The sequence below is a fragment of the Urocampus carinirostris genome, chromosome 9 (assembly GCF_059441175.1).
Source record: "Urocampus carinirostris isolate Australia breed hairy pipefish chromosome 9, RoL_Ucar_1.0, whole genome shotgun sequence".
In the NCBI taxonomy this organism is placed as follows: domain Eukaryota; kingdom Metazoa; phylum Chordata; class Actinopteri; order Syngnathiformes; family Syngnathidae; genus Urocampus; species Urocampus carinirostris.
In genome coordinates this window covers 19,511,387-19,526,554 of record NC_142357.1, presented here as the reverse complement: position 1 = coordinate 19,526,554, position 15,168 = coordinate 19,511,387, and the positions used below count along the sequence as shown (strand labels likewise).

Genomic DNA, 15,168 nt, shown 5'->3' with positions numbered 1-15,168 from the left:
TCCCTATTAATGTGAATTGTGAAGTGTTGTGATTTTCCTAATTTTTTCTCAGTTTTTGGCCTGTAAAAAAGAATGAAGCAGAGATGGTGACACTTTAACATTTTAAACCTTAGAAAAACAAGAACATATTTACCCAAGAAAAGCAAAATTGTCTTATCTAGCAGATGGTTAGAGGTTTTTTTCTAAGCATTCTTAAAATTTGTAAACTTGTCCACCAATTGATAATTAAAACATTGTTTTAATGTCCATTATTGTTTATATTTTTATTTTTCAATAAAAGTATGTTTGCTTCTATACACTGCAAAAAAAAAAAAAAAATCTTGCCCCATTGACAAAAATTGATTGTGTTTTTATATCGCGCATTACTCGTGGTATTGTTATAAATACCACCAAAAATGATTATGTTTTTGTCAATGTTTTTCTTTAATTTTAGTCAAAAATAGTTCACAAATAAACAAGGCTATGTCACAGTTGGCAATTGGCCCCGCCAATTTGGCGCCAGCAGCGGCTTGTTGAATGATTGGCTTCCCTCCTATTTAAGCTCAGTGCTCTCACTCACCCTTTGTCAGTCTGTCAACAAACCTCAGCACCCGCAAAACGTATGTTTTGACTCTGTCCGGTTTCTTGCATGTGTCTCCTGTCCGGTATCTTTCCCGTCTATTTTGTCCTGTGTGATACCGATCTCCAGTGTCTGGTATCGTTCCCGTCTTTTTTGTCCTGATTGATATCAATCTCCAGTGTCTGGTATCGTTCCAGTCTATTTTGTCCTGTTTGAAGCTAACCGGCTTCAGTGCTGTTAGACAGAAACACGAAAGCCTGCGGGAAGCGGAGAGGAGGTGGACTCGCTAACACGAGGTGGTGTATCCCTGGGCACAAAGATTTCCATCTGCCGCAGGGACATCAAACTTTTGGACTAGCGTGTGACGTCATCCACTGCGCTGTGGCTAAACTACAACAAAGCACCCAGAGGGCACCCTGTTAATCTGTTAATAAACAACAAGGGAGACTGCTGGAAGTGTGAATTTCCCTACGGGGATGAATAAAGTATTTATCTATCTAAGGAAAGGATAAGTAAATGGTGTGTTTGTTCAGAAACACTCTATTCTCCTTTTGTTGCTGTTCTTTTATTCCCACACCCTTTAGGGGAGATCTGCTTTTTGTAACCTTAGAGAATTTATAAAAAGAAAGGCTTCAGGGGAGGATCTTTAAACCAGAATGGAATTGCATTTTGCATTTTTGTACAGTCCCCTCCTGATCTCCCTGCAAGTTTAAAACCAGATATGTCTTCTATCCTTATTTTGAGTGTCTTCTAAGCTATGAACTTATCACCTGCCCCCTGCCTAAAGACAGCTGTAATGGGCTCCAGAACTTCTAGTGAGGTCAAGCGGCTGAAAAATGAATGAATATGTAATTTCTCAAATCATATGCTATAATTACTAGACTGATAATAATCAATTGATCTTCTTCAATTACAATGAAGAATTCAAACATACCGTATTTTCTGAGTTACAAGGCGCACTTAAAAACCCAAAACTGGCCAGAAATTTGAAATTGAGCCCTGAGCACCATATATACAACAGAAAATGTTGTATACAAATGGAAATTCATACAGTATTTACGACATGAGGTTTGTTAAAGAGGTTATTGCTCGTATGCGACGGGATTCGAACCCAGGTCGTGGCAGTGAGGGGGGGGGGGGGTGGTTTGTAAGGTTTATTGTTCTATATTCTTTATTCATTATCCATTATCCATTATCGGTCAGTTCATGATACGCTGCAAAGCCTAGGAGCCGGGACTCTTACTCTCAGCAAAAAAGGCCAAGCTAAGGTCCTAGCCTTAAAGCCTTGCTGCAATTATTGCGAATGCACCGACCTGAACATCGCATGCCAATCCATCTGTCGACACTTTATCTCTAGACCTCCGGTGAAACAGGTGATGTACGTAAAGGCATTAGAACTTATCTCATTTTCACACTACTTTTACTCAAGATGCCAGAAATACTGATTTGGATAGTGAATTCTGGGAAGTTATTGACACAACAGTTAACCATTAAGAATGCAATAAACAAATCAGTGTTTCTGAAGCTGTGAGTAATAATACTGACATCATGAAATAAGGTTTAATGCCTTTACGTATGTCATCTGTACCACTAATTATCTAAAGGTAGAGTTTTGGCACCCTTAGCGCTGCGATAAATGTTCTATTTCCGTTGCAAATAATGATTAGCGATTTTAATCAGCGACACTTATCGACTTATTAATCATTGCACTATTACAGTGGCTTGTGAAACTTTTTGGCTCCTTGAACTTTGTGACCTTTTGCCACATTTCAGACTTCAAACATCTCATCTCATCTCATCTCATCAGCTGCACCGCTCATCTTCAGTAGGGTCGCGGGGGTGCTGGAGCTCGTGCCAGCAATCATCGGGCATTGGGCAAGGGACACCCTGAACTGGTTGCCAGCCAGTCGCAGGGCAAACGGGGACAGACAACTCACTCGCTCAGTCACACCTAGGGTCAATTTGGACCGGCCTATTCACCTGAAATGTATCTCTTTGGAAAGTGGGAGGAAACCGGAGTGCCCGGAGGAAACCCACGCAAGCACGGGGAGAACATATAAACTCCGCACAGTAAGGCCGGGAGCTGGATTTGAACCCACGCAGGAGGTTCCCACGACCTCAGAACTGTGCCGTACACGCGCTAACCACTGCGCCGCCATGCTGCCCGACTTCAAACATAGAGATATAAAACTGTAATTTCCTGTGAAGAATCAACAATATGTGGGACAAAATCATGAAGTGGAACACATTTAATTGGATATTTTAAACTTTTTTCACAAATAAAAAAAGAAAAAGTGGGTGTGCAAAATTATTCAGCCACAATGAGTTACTACTTTGTAGCGCCACCTTTTGCTGCGATTACAGCTGCAAGTCGCTTGGGGTATGGGTATCAGTTTTGCACATCGAGAAACAGATATTTTTGCCTATTCCTCTTTACAAAACAGCTCGAGCTCAGTTATATTGAACGGAAAGCGTTTGTGAACAGCAGTTTTCCGTTCTTTCCAAAGATTCTCTATGGGATTGAGGTCTGGACTTTGACTTGGCCATTCTAACACCTTGATATGTTTTTGGTGAACCATTCCATTGTAGCTTTTGTTTTACGTTTTGGATCATTGTCTTATTGGAAGACAAATCTCCGTCCCAGTCTCGGGTCTTTTGCGGACTCCATCAGGTTTTCTTCCAGAATGGCCCTGTATTTGGCTCAATCCATCTTCCCATCAATTTTAAGAATTTTCCCTGTCCCTGCTGAAGAAAAGCAGGCCCAAACCATGATGCTGCCACCACCATGTTTGACTGTGGGGATGGTGTATTGAGGGTGATGAGCTATGCTGCTTTTACGCCAAACATAACGTCTTGCATTGTTGCCAAAAAGTTTGATTTTAGTCTCATCTGACCAGAGCACCTTCTTTCAATTGTTTGGTGGGTCTCCCAGGTGGCTTGTGGAAAACTTTAAACGGCATTTTTTATGGATATCTTTAAGAAATTGCTCCCTTCTTGCCACTCTTCCATAAAGGCCAGATGTGTGCAGTATACTACTGATTGTTGCCCTATGGACAGATTCTCCCACCTCAGCTGTAGACCTCTGCAGTTCATCCTGAGTGATCATGGGCCTCTTGGCTGCATCTCTGATCAGTTTTCTCTTTGTATGGGCAGAAAGTTTAGGGGGACGGCCCAAACTTGGTAGATTTGCAGTGGTGCGATACTCCTTCCATTTCAATATTATTGGTTGATCAGTGCTCCTTGGGATGTTTAAAGCTTGGGAAATCTTTTTTGTATCCAAATCTAGCTATAAACTTCTCCACAACAGTATCTTGGACCTTCCTGGTATGTTCCTCGTTCTTCATAATGCTCTCTGCGCTTTAAACTAACCTCTGAGATTATCACAGTGCGGGTGCATTTATACAGAGACTTGATGACACACAGGTGGATTCCATTTATCATCGTTAGTCATTCAGATCAACACTGAATCATTCAGAGAACCTCGCTGAACTTCTGGAGAGAGTTTGCTGCACTGAAAGTAAAGGGGCAGAATAATATTGTACACCCACTTTTTGTTTTTTTGTCTGTTAAAAGGTTTCAAATATCCAATAAAGTGTGTTACACTTCATGATTGGGTCCCACTTATTGTTGTTCTTCATAAGGTATTAATTACAGTTTTACATCTTGATGTTTGAAGTCTGAAATGTGGCAAAAGGTCCCAAAGTTCAAGGGGGCCAAATAGTTTCGCAAGCCATATATGCCGTATGTGTCTAAAGCCCTTAAGTCTCAATTTAATGCGCGTTATGTTCTGGTGCATCTTATAGTGTGCAAAATACTGTATATAGTTCTTTTTGACAATTACATATTTATATTTGCTTTTCATGAAATCATGAAACAATGACAAATCTATTGTATTTCCTTTGTTTATTTTTAACAAATATTGTGGCCCATCTTCTTTTTTTGCCTGCAAACATAAGCAAAGACTTCAGTTTTCAAGGTCTAAAGGTGGTGTGTGAGTTTTGGGGGTCCTCTGGGTGTACACAGTACGTTTTGTTACACTTTTAAGTTGTCAGCTTAAAAAGAAATCAACTAAGCGGCCACAACAGCAAGGACAATCACAGAGGAGGCCAGCAGAGCACCGAGGACCAAGCCCACCGCTTTCACATCTTGCCCTGAAACAGAAAAGAACCTGAAACAACATGTGGCACGGTCTGACAGACATTTTACAAAACAGTCATTTTTAGATGATTGTGATTTGTTGGGGAATTTTTTTAACTGTACTTTATCATTTTTCTTTTCAGTTTATTAGTCTATTAGTTACATGTAGCAAAACAGTTGGAGTTCTTTTATTTTCAGTAAACTGGTGGCAAAAATCAAAATTTTTCAGGTTGATGTGTATGTCTAGCTCTTGGAGTTGATACAGTGAATAAAATAAGTATTTTACCACCCTGCTGTTTTGCTTTTTCTCCCATTTAGAAATCATCGAGGGGGTCTGAAATTTACATCGTAAGTGCATGTCCACCTTGAGAGAGATAAACTAAAAAATCCAGAAATCACAACCCATGATATTTTAACGCTTTATTTGCCTGATATAGCTGTAAATAAGTATTTGAACGCTTAAAAAAATGAATGTTAATATTTGTTATGGCAGCCTTTGTTTGCTATTACAGAGGTCAAACCTTTCCTGTAGTCTTTCACCAGGTTTGCACACACTGCAGGAGGGATCTTGGCCCACTCCTCCTCACAGACCTTCCCTAGATCAGTCAGGTTTCTGGGCTGTTTCTGAGAAACACAGTTTGAGCTCCCTCCAAAGATTTTTGATTGGGTTCAGGTCTGGTGACTGGCTGGGCCATGCTAGAACCTTGATATGCTTTTTACGGAGCCACTCCTTGGTTTTCCTGGCTGTGTGCTACGGGTCGTTGTCACCTAGCCACGGCCCATCTTCAATGCTCTGACTGAGGGAAGGAGGTTGTCCCCCAAAATCTCACGATACACCGCCCCAGTCATCCCCTCTTTAATGCAGTGCACTCATCCTGTCCCATGTGCAGAAAAACACGCCCAAAGCATGATGCTAACCACCAAGCTTCACAGTAGGGATGGTGTTCTCCAGATTGTACTCTTCATTCCTCTTCCTCAAAACACACTTAGTGGAATTATGACTAAAAAGTTATATTTTGGTCTCATCATACCACAAAACTTTCTCCCGTGACTTCTCTGTATCATCAAAATGGTCATATGCAAACTTAAGACGGGCCTTACATGTGCTAGTTTAAGCAGGGAACCCTTTCGTGCCATGCATTTTTTCAAATCATGCCGTCTTAGTGTATTACGAACAGTGACCTTGGAAACGGTGGTCCCAGCTCTTTTCAGGTCATTGACAACTCCTGTCATGTAGTTCCGGGCAGATTCCTCCCCTTTCTTAGAATCTTATTTTTTTCACTGTATATTACTTGTTCGGTGACTATTTTTGTTTTAAATTCAGAATTATCATTTGTGCTTTTCACAGCCCTTGCATGTCCATGCTCTTGATTTTAATTCCATAGATTAGATCATTCAGACGACGGTTTTGGTCAAGATAATATAATGGATTTTGCAGGGTGACGATGAGTCAATTTTTTCATCTACATCTTTGTATAATTGCGTGGAAGATTTAAGAAAGTTGAGGTGTTGAATTAGCTCTTTTGCAACCACAGTAAGATGACAGCATTTGCATTTTTACAGTGACGTGCAGTGAGGTTGGTGTCTGGTGAGGCACAGTCACATATAATGAAACTACATATCATTTATCATTTGATTAGCAAAGCAAGAAAGCAATGAATAAACTGAAGCATAGAAAATAAAGCTTTTGTTTTCCGAACTTAACCTTTAAATACATTCTGTCCGCTGCTTCTTTTGAATATAAATAAAAGCATCGAAAGATAGGGCATCCTCCTTCATGAAAAAAGTCCAGGCAATCGGAAAAAAAAGATACTGAATGGCAAGACATTCTCTTAGCTTGCTAAGACTATCACTAATTATATTGTTTCTAGCTGAGTTGAGCCCTAAATCAGAATAATTGGTCTTGCTATCCCTATCCATAAGGCAAAAGAATTGTGTGCCTCACTCTGCATACACAGACGCTCAGCACAGTAACACATAACACACTACTGGTAATTGTATGATTCATATATATGATATAAAGTAAACATTCAGCAATTTTGAAAAAGAAAATCCCCAAATTTTATGGTTACATGAAAAAGACTTATAACTCTCGATAAATGCAAACATTTAATATATCTTTAGTTTTATATTTTGGTGACAGGTGAGGCACTGGTGCCTCATTGGGGCACAGGTGCCTTACTTGCCTCTCATGACTGGACCTCAATGGCGTGAAGCCATGTATGTGGAATACTTGGAGTACAAATAGTAATTTTGTTCCAGGGGGATACAAATTACTTGTCGTAAATCTTCTCTTTTTGTCCAAAATTGGGGTGTGACAAATGTATGAATCCCGTATTTTCCTAATCTTTTTTTTCCAAGATAGCTGCCACTGGGGTCTCCGGGTAACTGTAAATATTTTCATTATTATCCAAAAAACCTGACTAATGAATGAATTAGTCTATCTTCAAAGTTTCTTTCCTATTGCCTTGTTTGTGGGTAAATCCATGTCTTTGATGCAAACATGAGAAGCTAATTCAGGAACTTGCGATGGCGGCAAAGTCAGACCACAACAGGAAGTAAGGCAGGCCGACTCAATCAGGAAAGAGATCAACACAAACAAAAAGTATTTTTCGGTCATGTCAGTGATTTGTTTTTTCTATTGCAACTATTGAATTATTTTCCTGATAATAAGACTGATAAGTTTGCTCGATATTGGTCCAGTTTTAAAAGAAACGTGTTTTTGAGTATTGTGGTCTTGTAAATTATTTTACACGTTTTAAATATATTATTTCTTTAAGATTTATTATTACTGAAATCTAATTCAAATAAAAGACTTTAATTTTTAAGAAAAATTTGTCCTTTTTTTTTTACCAAAAATAAATTGTAAAATAACACAATTATGATTCAATATATGCAAAATTATCTTCCAGTGGAAGAGGAAAGTATAACGTTTACTTATTTTCCTAGTTTACATTTTGAGAAATCCTCAATTTTAATATGTATCTTTTGCAGATGTATCTTAAAATTTAAGGTTGAAGATGATTTTAAAGCGACAGTGTGTATTATCCAGTTCCTCCTAGTGGTAAAGTAAGATCATTCATTAAAAATATTGATTTAGAAATACATGAACTTGCGTTTTTAATATACTAGTAGAAATTTGTATTTATTTTAAATAATGTGCCTCACCTAGAAGTAACTGTCATAATTGTCCACCATCTTGCTGCTACGGGTACCCAACATCCTTAAAAAAGCTGGGCAAAAAAGATGAAAAGAAAAATGGTGCGGTTTGATTTCTTTGAAACTCCGTAGTCTGTATTCTTCCTTGTGCTTTTTTAGCACTTGTTTTCGGTTGTACTACACAACACAGCGACATCTAGTGGTAAAACAAGGTCCCTTTAATACCAGCTTTTAATTAGTAATAGTTATAGTTTGTTGAGTTTGTCCACTTAAACAAGTCATTAAATATTATTTTTATCTAATTAAAATTTGGATTATCCCAAAAATGCTAATTTAATGCAAGCATGATTTGTATTTGCACCTTGCTGACTCTAAATAGATATTCAAACACTTATGGACGCCCCCCGAAGAATTTTATTCGCCCCCTGAGATGATCATGGTTTATTATTGTATTATACACCGGGAATTGTTGTGTTTTTGTTTTCACTGTAAGTTACTACTTTATTTATTGTAGGTTAAATTGTGTTCCATTATGTAAGTGATTTAATCCCACTTCAGCTTGAATATAAAATACAGGCTACTGATGGTACCTGAATAATACCAGCTTCTTTCATTTAATATTCATGTTCTTAAATAAATATTACCGGTACTAACAGAGCCATTAGGAAGAGAGCTTATTGGAATATACTTGTTACTAGGTGCAATGAAGTTCACCAGACCATTGTTTCTTAACTGGTCTTATGTCAGGACCCACCATTCCACCCAAACGACAAGCTGCGAACCAAATCAAGAAATAAATTCCACTTCTTAAATCGATTCAACAGAATTATTGTCTAGTTTGAAGCAAAGATTATAGAATATATTCACCTTTCTTTCAAAAAAACAGGAAAACAAAAAGACTGAGAGTATTATACATACTTGCATATAAGCAACCTCCTATAAAGTCTTTAAAATAGCCACATACTAAAATAAATTGAAAATGTTAATAAAGTGTTTAACTAAACATAGATAATTATTTCATTATGTATTTGATGAATATTAATATACTGGTAAAAAGTTTAAAATATAACATTTTTAAACCTTTTACAGTACCTTTCAGCAGCGCTTCAAACGCAGACTATACACCAGGGGTCGGGAACCTATGGCTCGCGAGCCATATATGGCTCTTTCTATGAGTATCTGTGGCTCAGAGACCAATTTGATTGCATGCAAAATTTCTCCACCTTGTACAAAACCGGGATTATCTATCCTATTCAGGTACACGTAAAGCCAAGCTAAAGCTAAACTTGGAGGAAACACTTCGCAGTATATATAGGGCACGTTTTTCACTACAAATTACAGTCAAGGTGTCACACAAAAATAGGGGGAAAAAAACTCGTTTTGGCTGTACAACGCTAAAGAATCCTTTATTTAAAAGTTTACTATATAATCTGTGTTCAGTGTTCAGATACTTTATGATGAATCCACAGAACTGTAAATACGCCAAAACACCGGAAGAGAACTTAGTCATTTGATTGGGTGAGTGGGAGGGATGGGCGGAGCTATGCAAAAAGTGCAAGCACTCCCTCCCATCTCTCGCCAAAGGTAAGCACATAAGGCTCCCTATTCTCAGAATGTTGTGACGTTTTTACAAAATAAATGCTTGCATCTGGTTTTGAAACCAATATGTATGAAAAAAAGGGTCAAAGGGAGTTTAACCGATCTTGAGTAATTGCAAGAAAGAGACAAGTTTAAAGTGGTCTGTTTGTTGAATTTGGGACAGGGGCTCTGGCATTATTCTCTTTTCATAATTTTTATCAAATCATCACAAATAAATGTGCTGAAGACTAAGCTTTTGTCTGGGGCGCGGGTTTAGCAATTTAGTAAATTTGTCTCATAATATATGGTGTGGCTCTTTCCCAAAATAAAATTAATATTTTTTTGCTTTTATGGCTCTTTGAGTCAAAAAGGTTCCCGACCCCTGCTATACACCATTTTCATATTTTGCAATTGTTTCCTTTGTCTCAATCATTTTTGTCATTTTCTTCCACTTTTCTTCCCCCTCATCGCTAACCCTCCTTGGATCTTTTAGTGTGGACAGGAAATGGAAACTAAAATAACAAAATCACAATACAATTAGATATTGTATATGCGCCGATTGAACAAACAGGTAGAAGAGCATGGCATGTCGCCCTCTACTGTTAAGGAGAGTAACCCTCCATTTGTTCTTCTTAGCATTTTTTTGCTGAAGCAAAGGTCTCCGACTCACAGAAAATGGTCCCACGACCCACTTTTGGATCCCCCCCACCAGTTGAGAAACACTGCACTATACTACATGCATCATTTTAAAGTTTTTTAACATTTGATCACTCCACCCTAGGCTTGTAACCTAATTATTTATTTGGCCCTTCCATCCGTTTGATTTTGTCAATTCTGGCTGATGGTGTTAATACCCAACAACGGTTTTAATATTTATGAGATTGGATGAAAACTTAAATACGTACGTGTCTCCACATGAGTTTCTTGCCCAAACAGGATCTCTCCACATGTGGCCACAGCACAGTAGTACATTCCTCTCTCAGATGAGTTACGTATGAGTTTAGATAGATGGTATACGCAGCTCCCCCCGGAATTTCCATCATCGCCGTCAGTGTATAGGATGTGTGGGGAGGAGTTTCCAGATCCAGGTTTGAACCAGGCCACATTGCGCTGGCCTGGACACAGGGTGATGTTCTCCTTCTCCGAGAGGATCGAACACTGGAGTGTCAGTGATTGGCCCACCTCCATCGATTTTGCGAGCGGAATTTGCTTCACATTGATTGCCTTGCGTGTGGGATCTGCGAGAGGCAACGGAGACTTTACAGAAGGTTTGTCAACAATCCAAAGCGAGTTACTTCCGGTCAGAGTTTGGAAACCCGAAATGTTGAAAGAGCAACATTACTCCCCAAAAAAATCTCATTTGTTGCTGCAAAAAAATTAAAAGCTTTAAATAAGCCTTTTATCTTCAAAAAAATGACAAAACTTTGCTGATACACCAAATGGTTTAAGTATAGCTTTAGTTTTACTTTGGGTGCACCTTTTTAGGCGTTCAGGTAAAAATATCAGGTGATATATATTTATACATACGGTATATATCTATATTCATTGAAAAATGTTAATGTTTGTGTTGTTTGTTCTCAAACGTTTTTGAAAAAGCACCAGGGAGCAATTAGGGACTGCCAAAGAGCCAAATGTGGCCCCAGAGTTGCTGACATGAACGTAAGATGATTTTAAACATGCCATTTTACCTAAAAGGGTTTGGATTCTTATTATATAGAAGTATGCAGACGTTATAAAACTACACTTAGTCAGAAAGGGTTTAAGAAATACAAAAATCAATTCTTACCCAATCTGTCATAGCGGGGAAATTTGCAAATTTCAAGTATGTTTCCTTTATTTATTTTTAAATTTCATCTTATTTTCTCAAACAAAATATGATCAAAAACATCTTTAAAATAATCAAAATTATTGAATTATTATTACAGGTGGGAAAAAAGGTCAAATTTGTTAAATACAAAAGATTGAGAAACAGTTTCTTTCAATAGGGTATTTCTTTGCAGTTCCCTGATTCAGAATTGCTCATATACACTGGAAAAAATAAATTATTCCCCATATTGACGAAAAGTAATTGCGTATTTTAATTAAATGTCCTCGTTTTAGGATTTACTAAGTTTTGTTACTTAGAGCTGTGCACGACATTCATGTTGGTTCAATGGACAATAAAGGAATGACCAGACTTTACCTTTGACAAGTAAATGCGTGGTGTCAATGAAGCGCATGTTGTACGCGGAGCCGACCTGGCAAGCGTACGTAGCTTCGTCTTCTTTACTAACTTTGGTGATATTCAAGAAATAAACGTGATCTTTGCGGCCACTGTGGAATCTCCCATTCTTAAACTGATTCCGAAATGTGAGATGGCCGAAGTAGCCTTCCATAATGGTTTCGATCATGTATCCCAATTTTATCTTGTACCAGTAAAATATATCTCCCTTGTTCTCAGAGTTCGGACACACAAACGTAACATCGAGGCCCGCTTCCACCGTCACCAAAGACGCTGGTTGCAGCGCTTCGGTTGCCGCTAAAAAGATAAAACGAAATGTTTGTCAAATTACGTTACAAACGTTTGGCTGGCAACACGACACTCACACAAAGCGGCAAGAAGGATGACAGCGGTCAATCCACTCTGCATTGCGCTAGGTTGCCCACAATGTCGTCCTCTCGCTCAGTCGTGAGGATGTGTGCGAGTTTGTTAGGTTTTGTCACACTTAAATGCAGAAAATCGACTTCCGCTAAAAATGTTTTCCTCGTGACCCATTTTTAAAAAGTGTCGTACATTGGTGGGCCTGAAGAAGAGTTCAGCAGGTCATAACAGACAGTTTAGATGTATGTGTTGTTCAGAGCTTTTGTAATTGTTAGAATGTTTCAAGATAACCTAGGAGGGTGAATGTTTAATTGTCACAGACACACACACAAGACAGACTGTTTTTAGCTGATAGTTGAGGTCTCTCGGAAAAATCGCCGGATGAAAAGTGGAAACTATTTCGTGGTCTAATGTGTTACTGTGTCCTCCCCCACAAAGCCACCAGTATGGCAAGTGACCCCACCCACCCACCTCACAACCTGTATAACCTGCTGACTTCAGGGAAAAAACTGTGGAGTCTCAGAGGCCAAACCAGCGGGCTCAAGGACATCTTCTTCCATCGTGTTGTCAGGAGTCCGAACTATCTCCCTGCCCTACGCCCTCCGATCCCCCTCCGCCTCCTGCCAAATCAATGCAATACTCATCTATTTAATTATGGCTTATAAGTTTCACATTTTTTATCCTAAACTTTATACGTGCATAATCTTGCCCCTCCCTACCTCTCTGACCTCCTGCACACTCCCACGTCATTCCACACACTCAGATCATGTTCCTCCCTCCATCTCACTATACCGCCTTAGCTCCATGGGGAGCAGAGCTTTCAACCGGTCTGCCCCCCCAGCTCTGGAACTCATTGCGGCCTGACCTCCAAAATTCTGGCTTGCCTTTTCTTGACCATCTTGCGCTTCATTACTTGCTTGTTTTACTCTTGCTTTATTGTTGTGTCCTTCTGTATGTACAGCAACAGTGGGTGTCCTGAAAGGCACTTTGAAATACATGTATTATTATTATAATTATTCTTCCTATATATTTTAATATTTCTTAAGGATATTTTTACCTTGCTTTTATTTGTCTGTTTTTTTTTTTATTTGCCTTTTAATTACAGCATGTTTGGATGCGGGGAAGAAAAGGTAATTTTCTCTGTGCTCAATTTGTTGCATATAGCATCCATCCATTCATTATCTACACTGCTTATCCCCAGATGGTGGCTGGAGCCCATTCAAGCCATCTTCGGGCACTGGGCAGGGGACACTCTGAACTAATTGTCAACCAGTCGCAGGGCACACAGAGACATGCAAACTCCGCACGAGAAGGGTGGTAGCCGAATTTGAACCCATGACCTCTGCACAGCAGCTGAGTGGTTAGCGCGTTGGCGGCACTCAGCCGCCCTGTCACCCTTGTAATGCATTCCTAGTCAAAATAAAAATTTTCTAGAGAGGTTGCTAACAATTTTCTTCGAAAAATCAAACTGATCTAATCGTATATCACTCATTTTCTCTAAGGATAAATGAGTACTCAATTAATGTGCAACAAATATGATAGACTTACCGGTACTTAAATACTTGAGGGAATACTAAAAGTAGTGTGCAATGACATTAGGCTAGCGAACATCTCAACAAGGTGAGGCTAACAAGGCTAGCCTGGTAAATTAAGGCTACTGTTTGGTCAATGGGCTCACCGTTGTTAGTTCTTCTTCCTTCTGCTTTTTAGGATTAATTTCCGGTCGCACTATACAATAGACTAACACCTAGTGGTCAAATATTAGACAATGAACCTTTAATAAGTATTCATGGACCAAATATAATTAACATCACATGATTTTTATATTTTTCGGGTCAACAGAGAAAGCCTGGCAGGCTCTGACGGCCCACCACTGATTTTTGTGCACAACAATCAAAGAATACCTGTTGAAATAACCTCAAGATGTAGCAAACATTTTAGGAATACACTGTTGGTGAAGCATGAAGACATAAAGAAGACCTTAAGTCAACCTTTAATCCATGTAGAGCCCAAATTAAGCAATTGAAACTAACCTTAAAATTTGAATAAAATAAATGTCTGAACAAAACGTTTTGGAACATTTCCCCTTGTGGGGAATTAGTTCCAAAGATGGATGTCAGCATATGTGGTAAGTTCCTCTGGAGCTCTCGCATTTATCTGCCTCACGTTTCCACTTTTTCTGGTGATGATTTTTGGATTGGAATAAACCAAAGCATCCTCAAATCCCTGACGTATTGAATTATCTCTCGATGTTTCTCCGCTGGCTTGCCAACAAGCTGAGAAGAGCAAGAAAAAGATATTTTGCATGTTTTCAATAAGCAATAGGTGCAGACATTTTTTCTTACTCAAGTAGAATTTTGTTTTCATATTAATTTCAATCGTTATTTCCCTTCACTGCAAAATAAATTGATAAGTATCATAACATTTCAACCAATTGTCAAAATACGTTTGCTTCTTTTGAGTCACATTTTTCTTATTTTTTGATATTTTATCTATTTTTTCAAAGTGAAAATGAAACTTTATACCAAAAACAAGAAAACATATCAAGTATTAGGTAGATTGCTTTGCCCATTTCCATTTTATTAAGGATGCATTTTTCTTATTTTATCCAAGAAACCAGATAACAATAGCTTAAAATAAGAAACATTATAACTAAGATAAGAAAAGGTTTATGCCATGAGGTAAGAATATTTTTTGTAGTGTACCACTATTTCTGAAGTCATTGTCTTTACTCATCTTTTCTATGCCAAAGAAACATGATGCAATACAAGATTTACTGTAAAGTATTACCCCATTAGCAGAAGATTTTGTTATTTTTAGATATTGTCTTATTTTAAGATATTTGGTCTTGTTTTTTTTGCCATCAAATAAGAAACAATGTATTCATAACAAGCAAAATGTTATTCTAGATTAGATAATAGTGCTTTTTTTTTCGAATGTTTTTTTGTAAGGGAAATTATAGTTTGATTATAGTTTGAATGTGCCTTTGTATGATGTTATCCTCAAAAGTGGCTTAACAAAGCCAAAGATTATATCCAGGTGCTGTTTGTATTCTTGCAACAATTGTATCCTCTTGGGGCCCGCTAACTATGAATCAAGATGGCCTTCACTTTAGTGCCGGGAAGCCCGCTCAAGAGCTTGCCTCCCTACATTC

At 38.4% G+C, this 15,168-nt stretch overlaps 1 protein-coding gene across 1 annotated transcript; it reads right to left on the bottom strand.

Annotated features, from left to right (window-relative positions):
* Positions 1-4,447: 4,447 nt before the first annotated feature.
* On the bottom strand, positions 4,448-12,116 carry LOC148359533 (uncharacterized). Its single transcript, XM_088344034.1, has 4 exons — positions 12,020-12,116; positions 11,616-11,951; positions 10,339-10,671; positions 4,448-4,710 (listed from the first exon to the last, which is right to left on the bottom strand). Exons 1-4 carry the CDS (start codon positions 12,060-12,062, stop codon positions 4,628-4,630), a joined length of 795 nt encoding a protein of 264 aa, XP_088200160.1. The 5' UTR covers positions 12,063-12,116; the 3' UTR covers positions 4,448-4,627.
* Between the last annotated feature and the right edge of the window lie 3,052 nt (positions 12,117-15,168).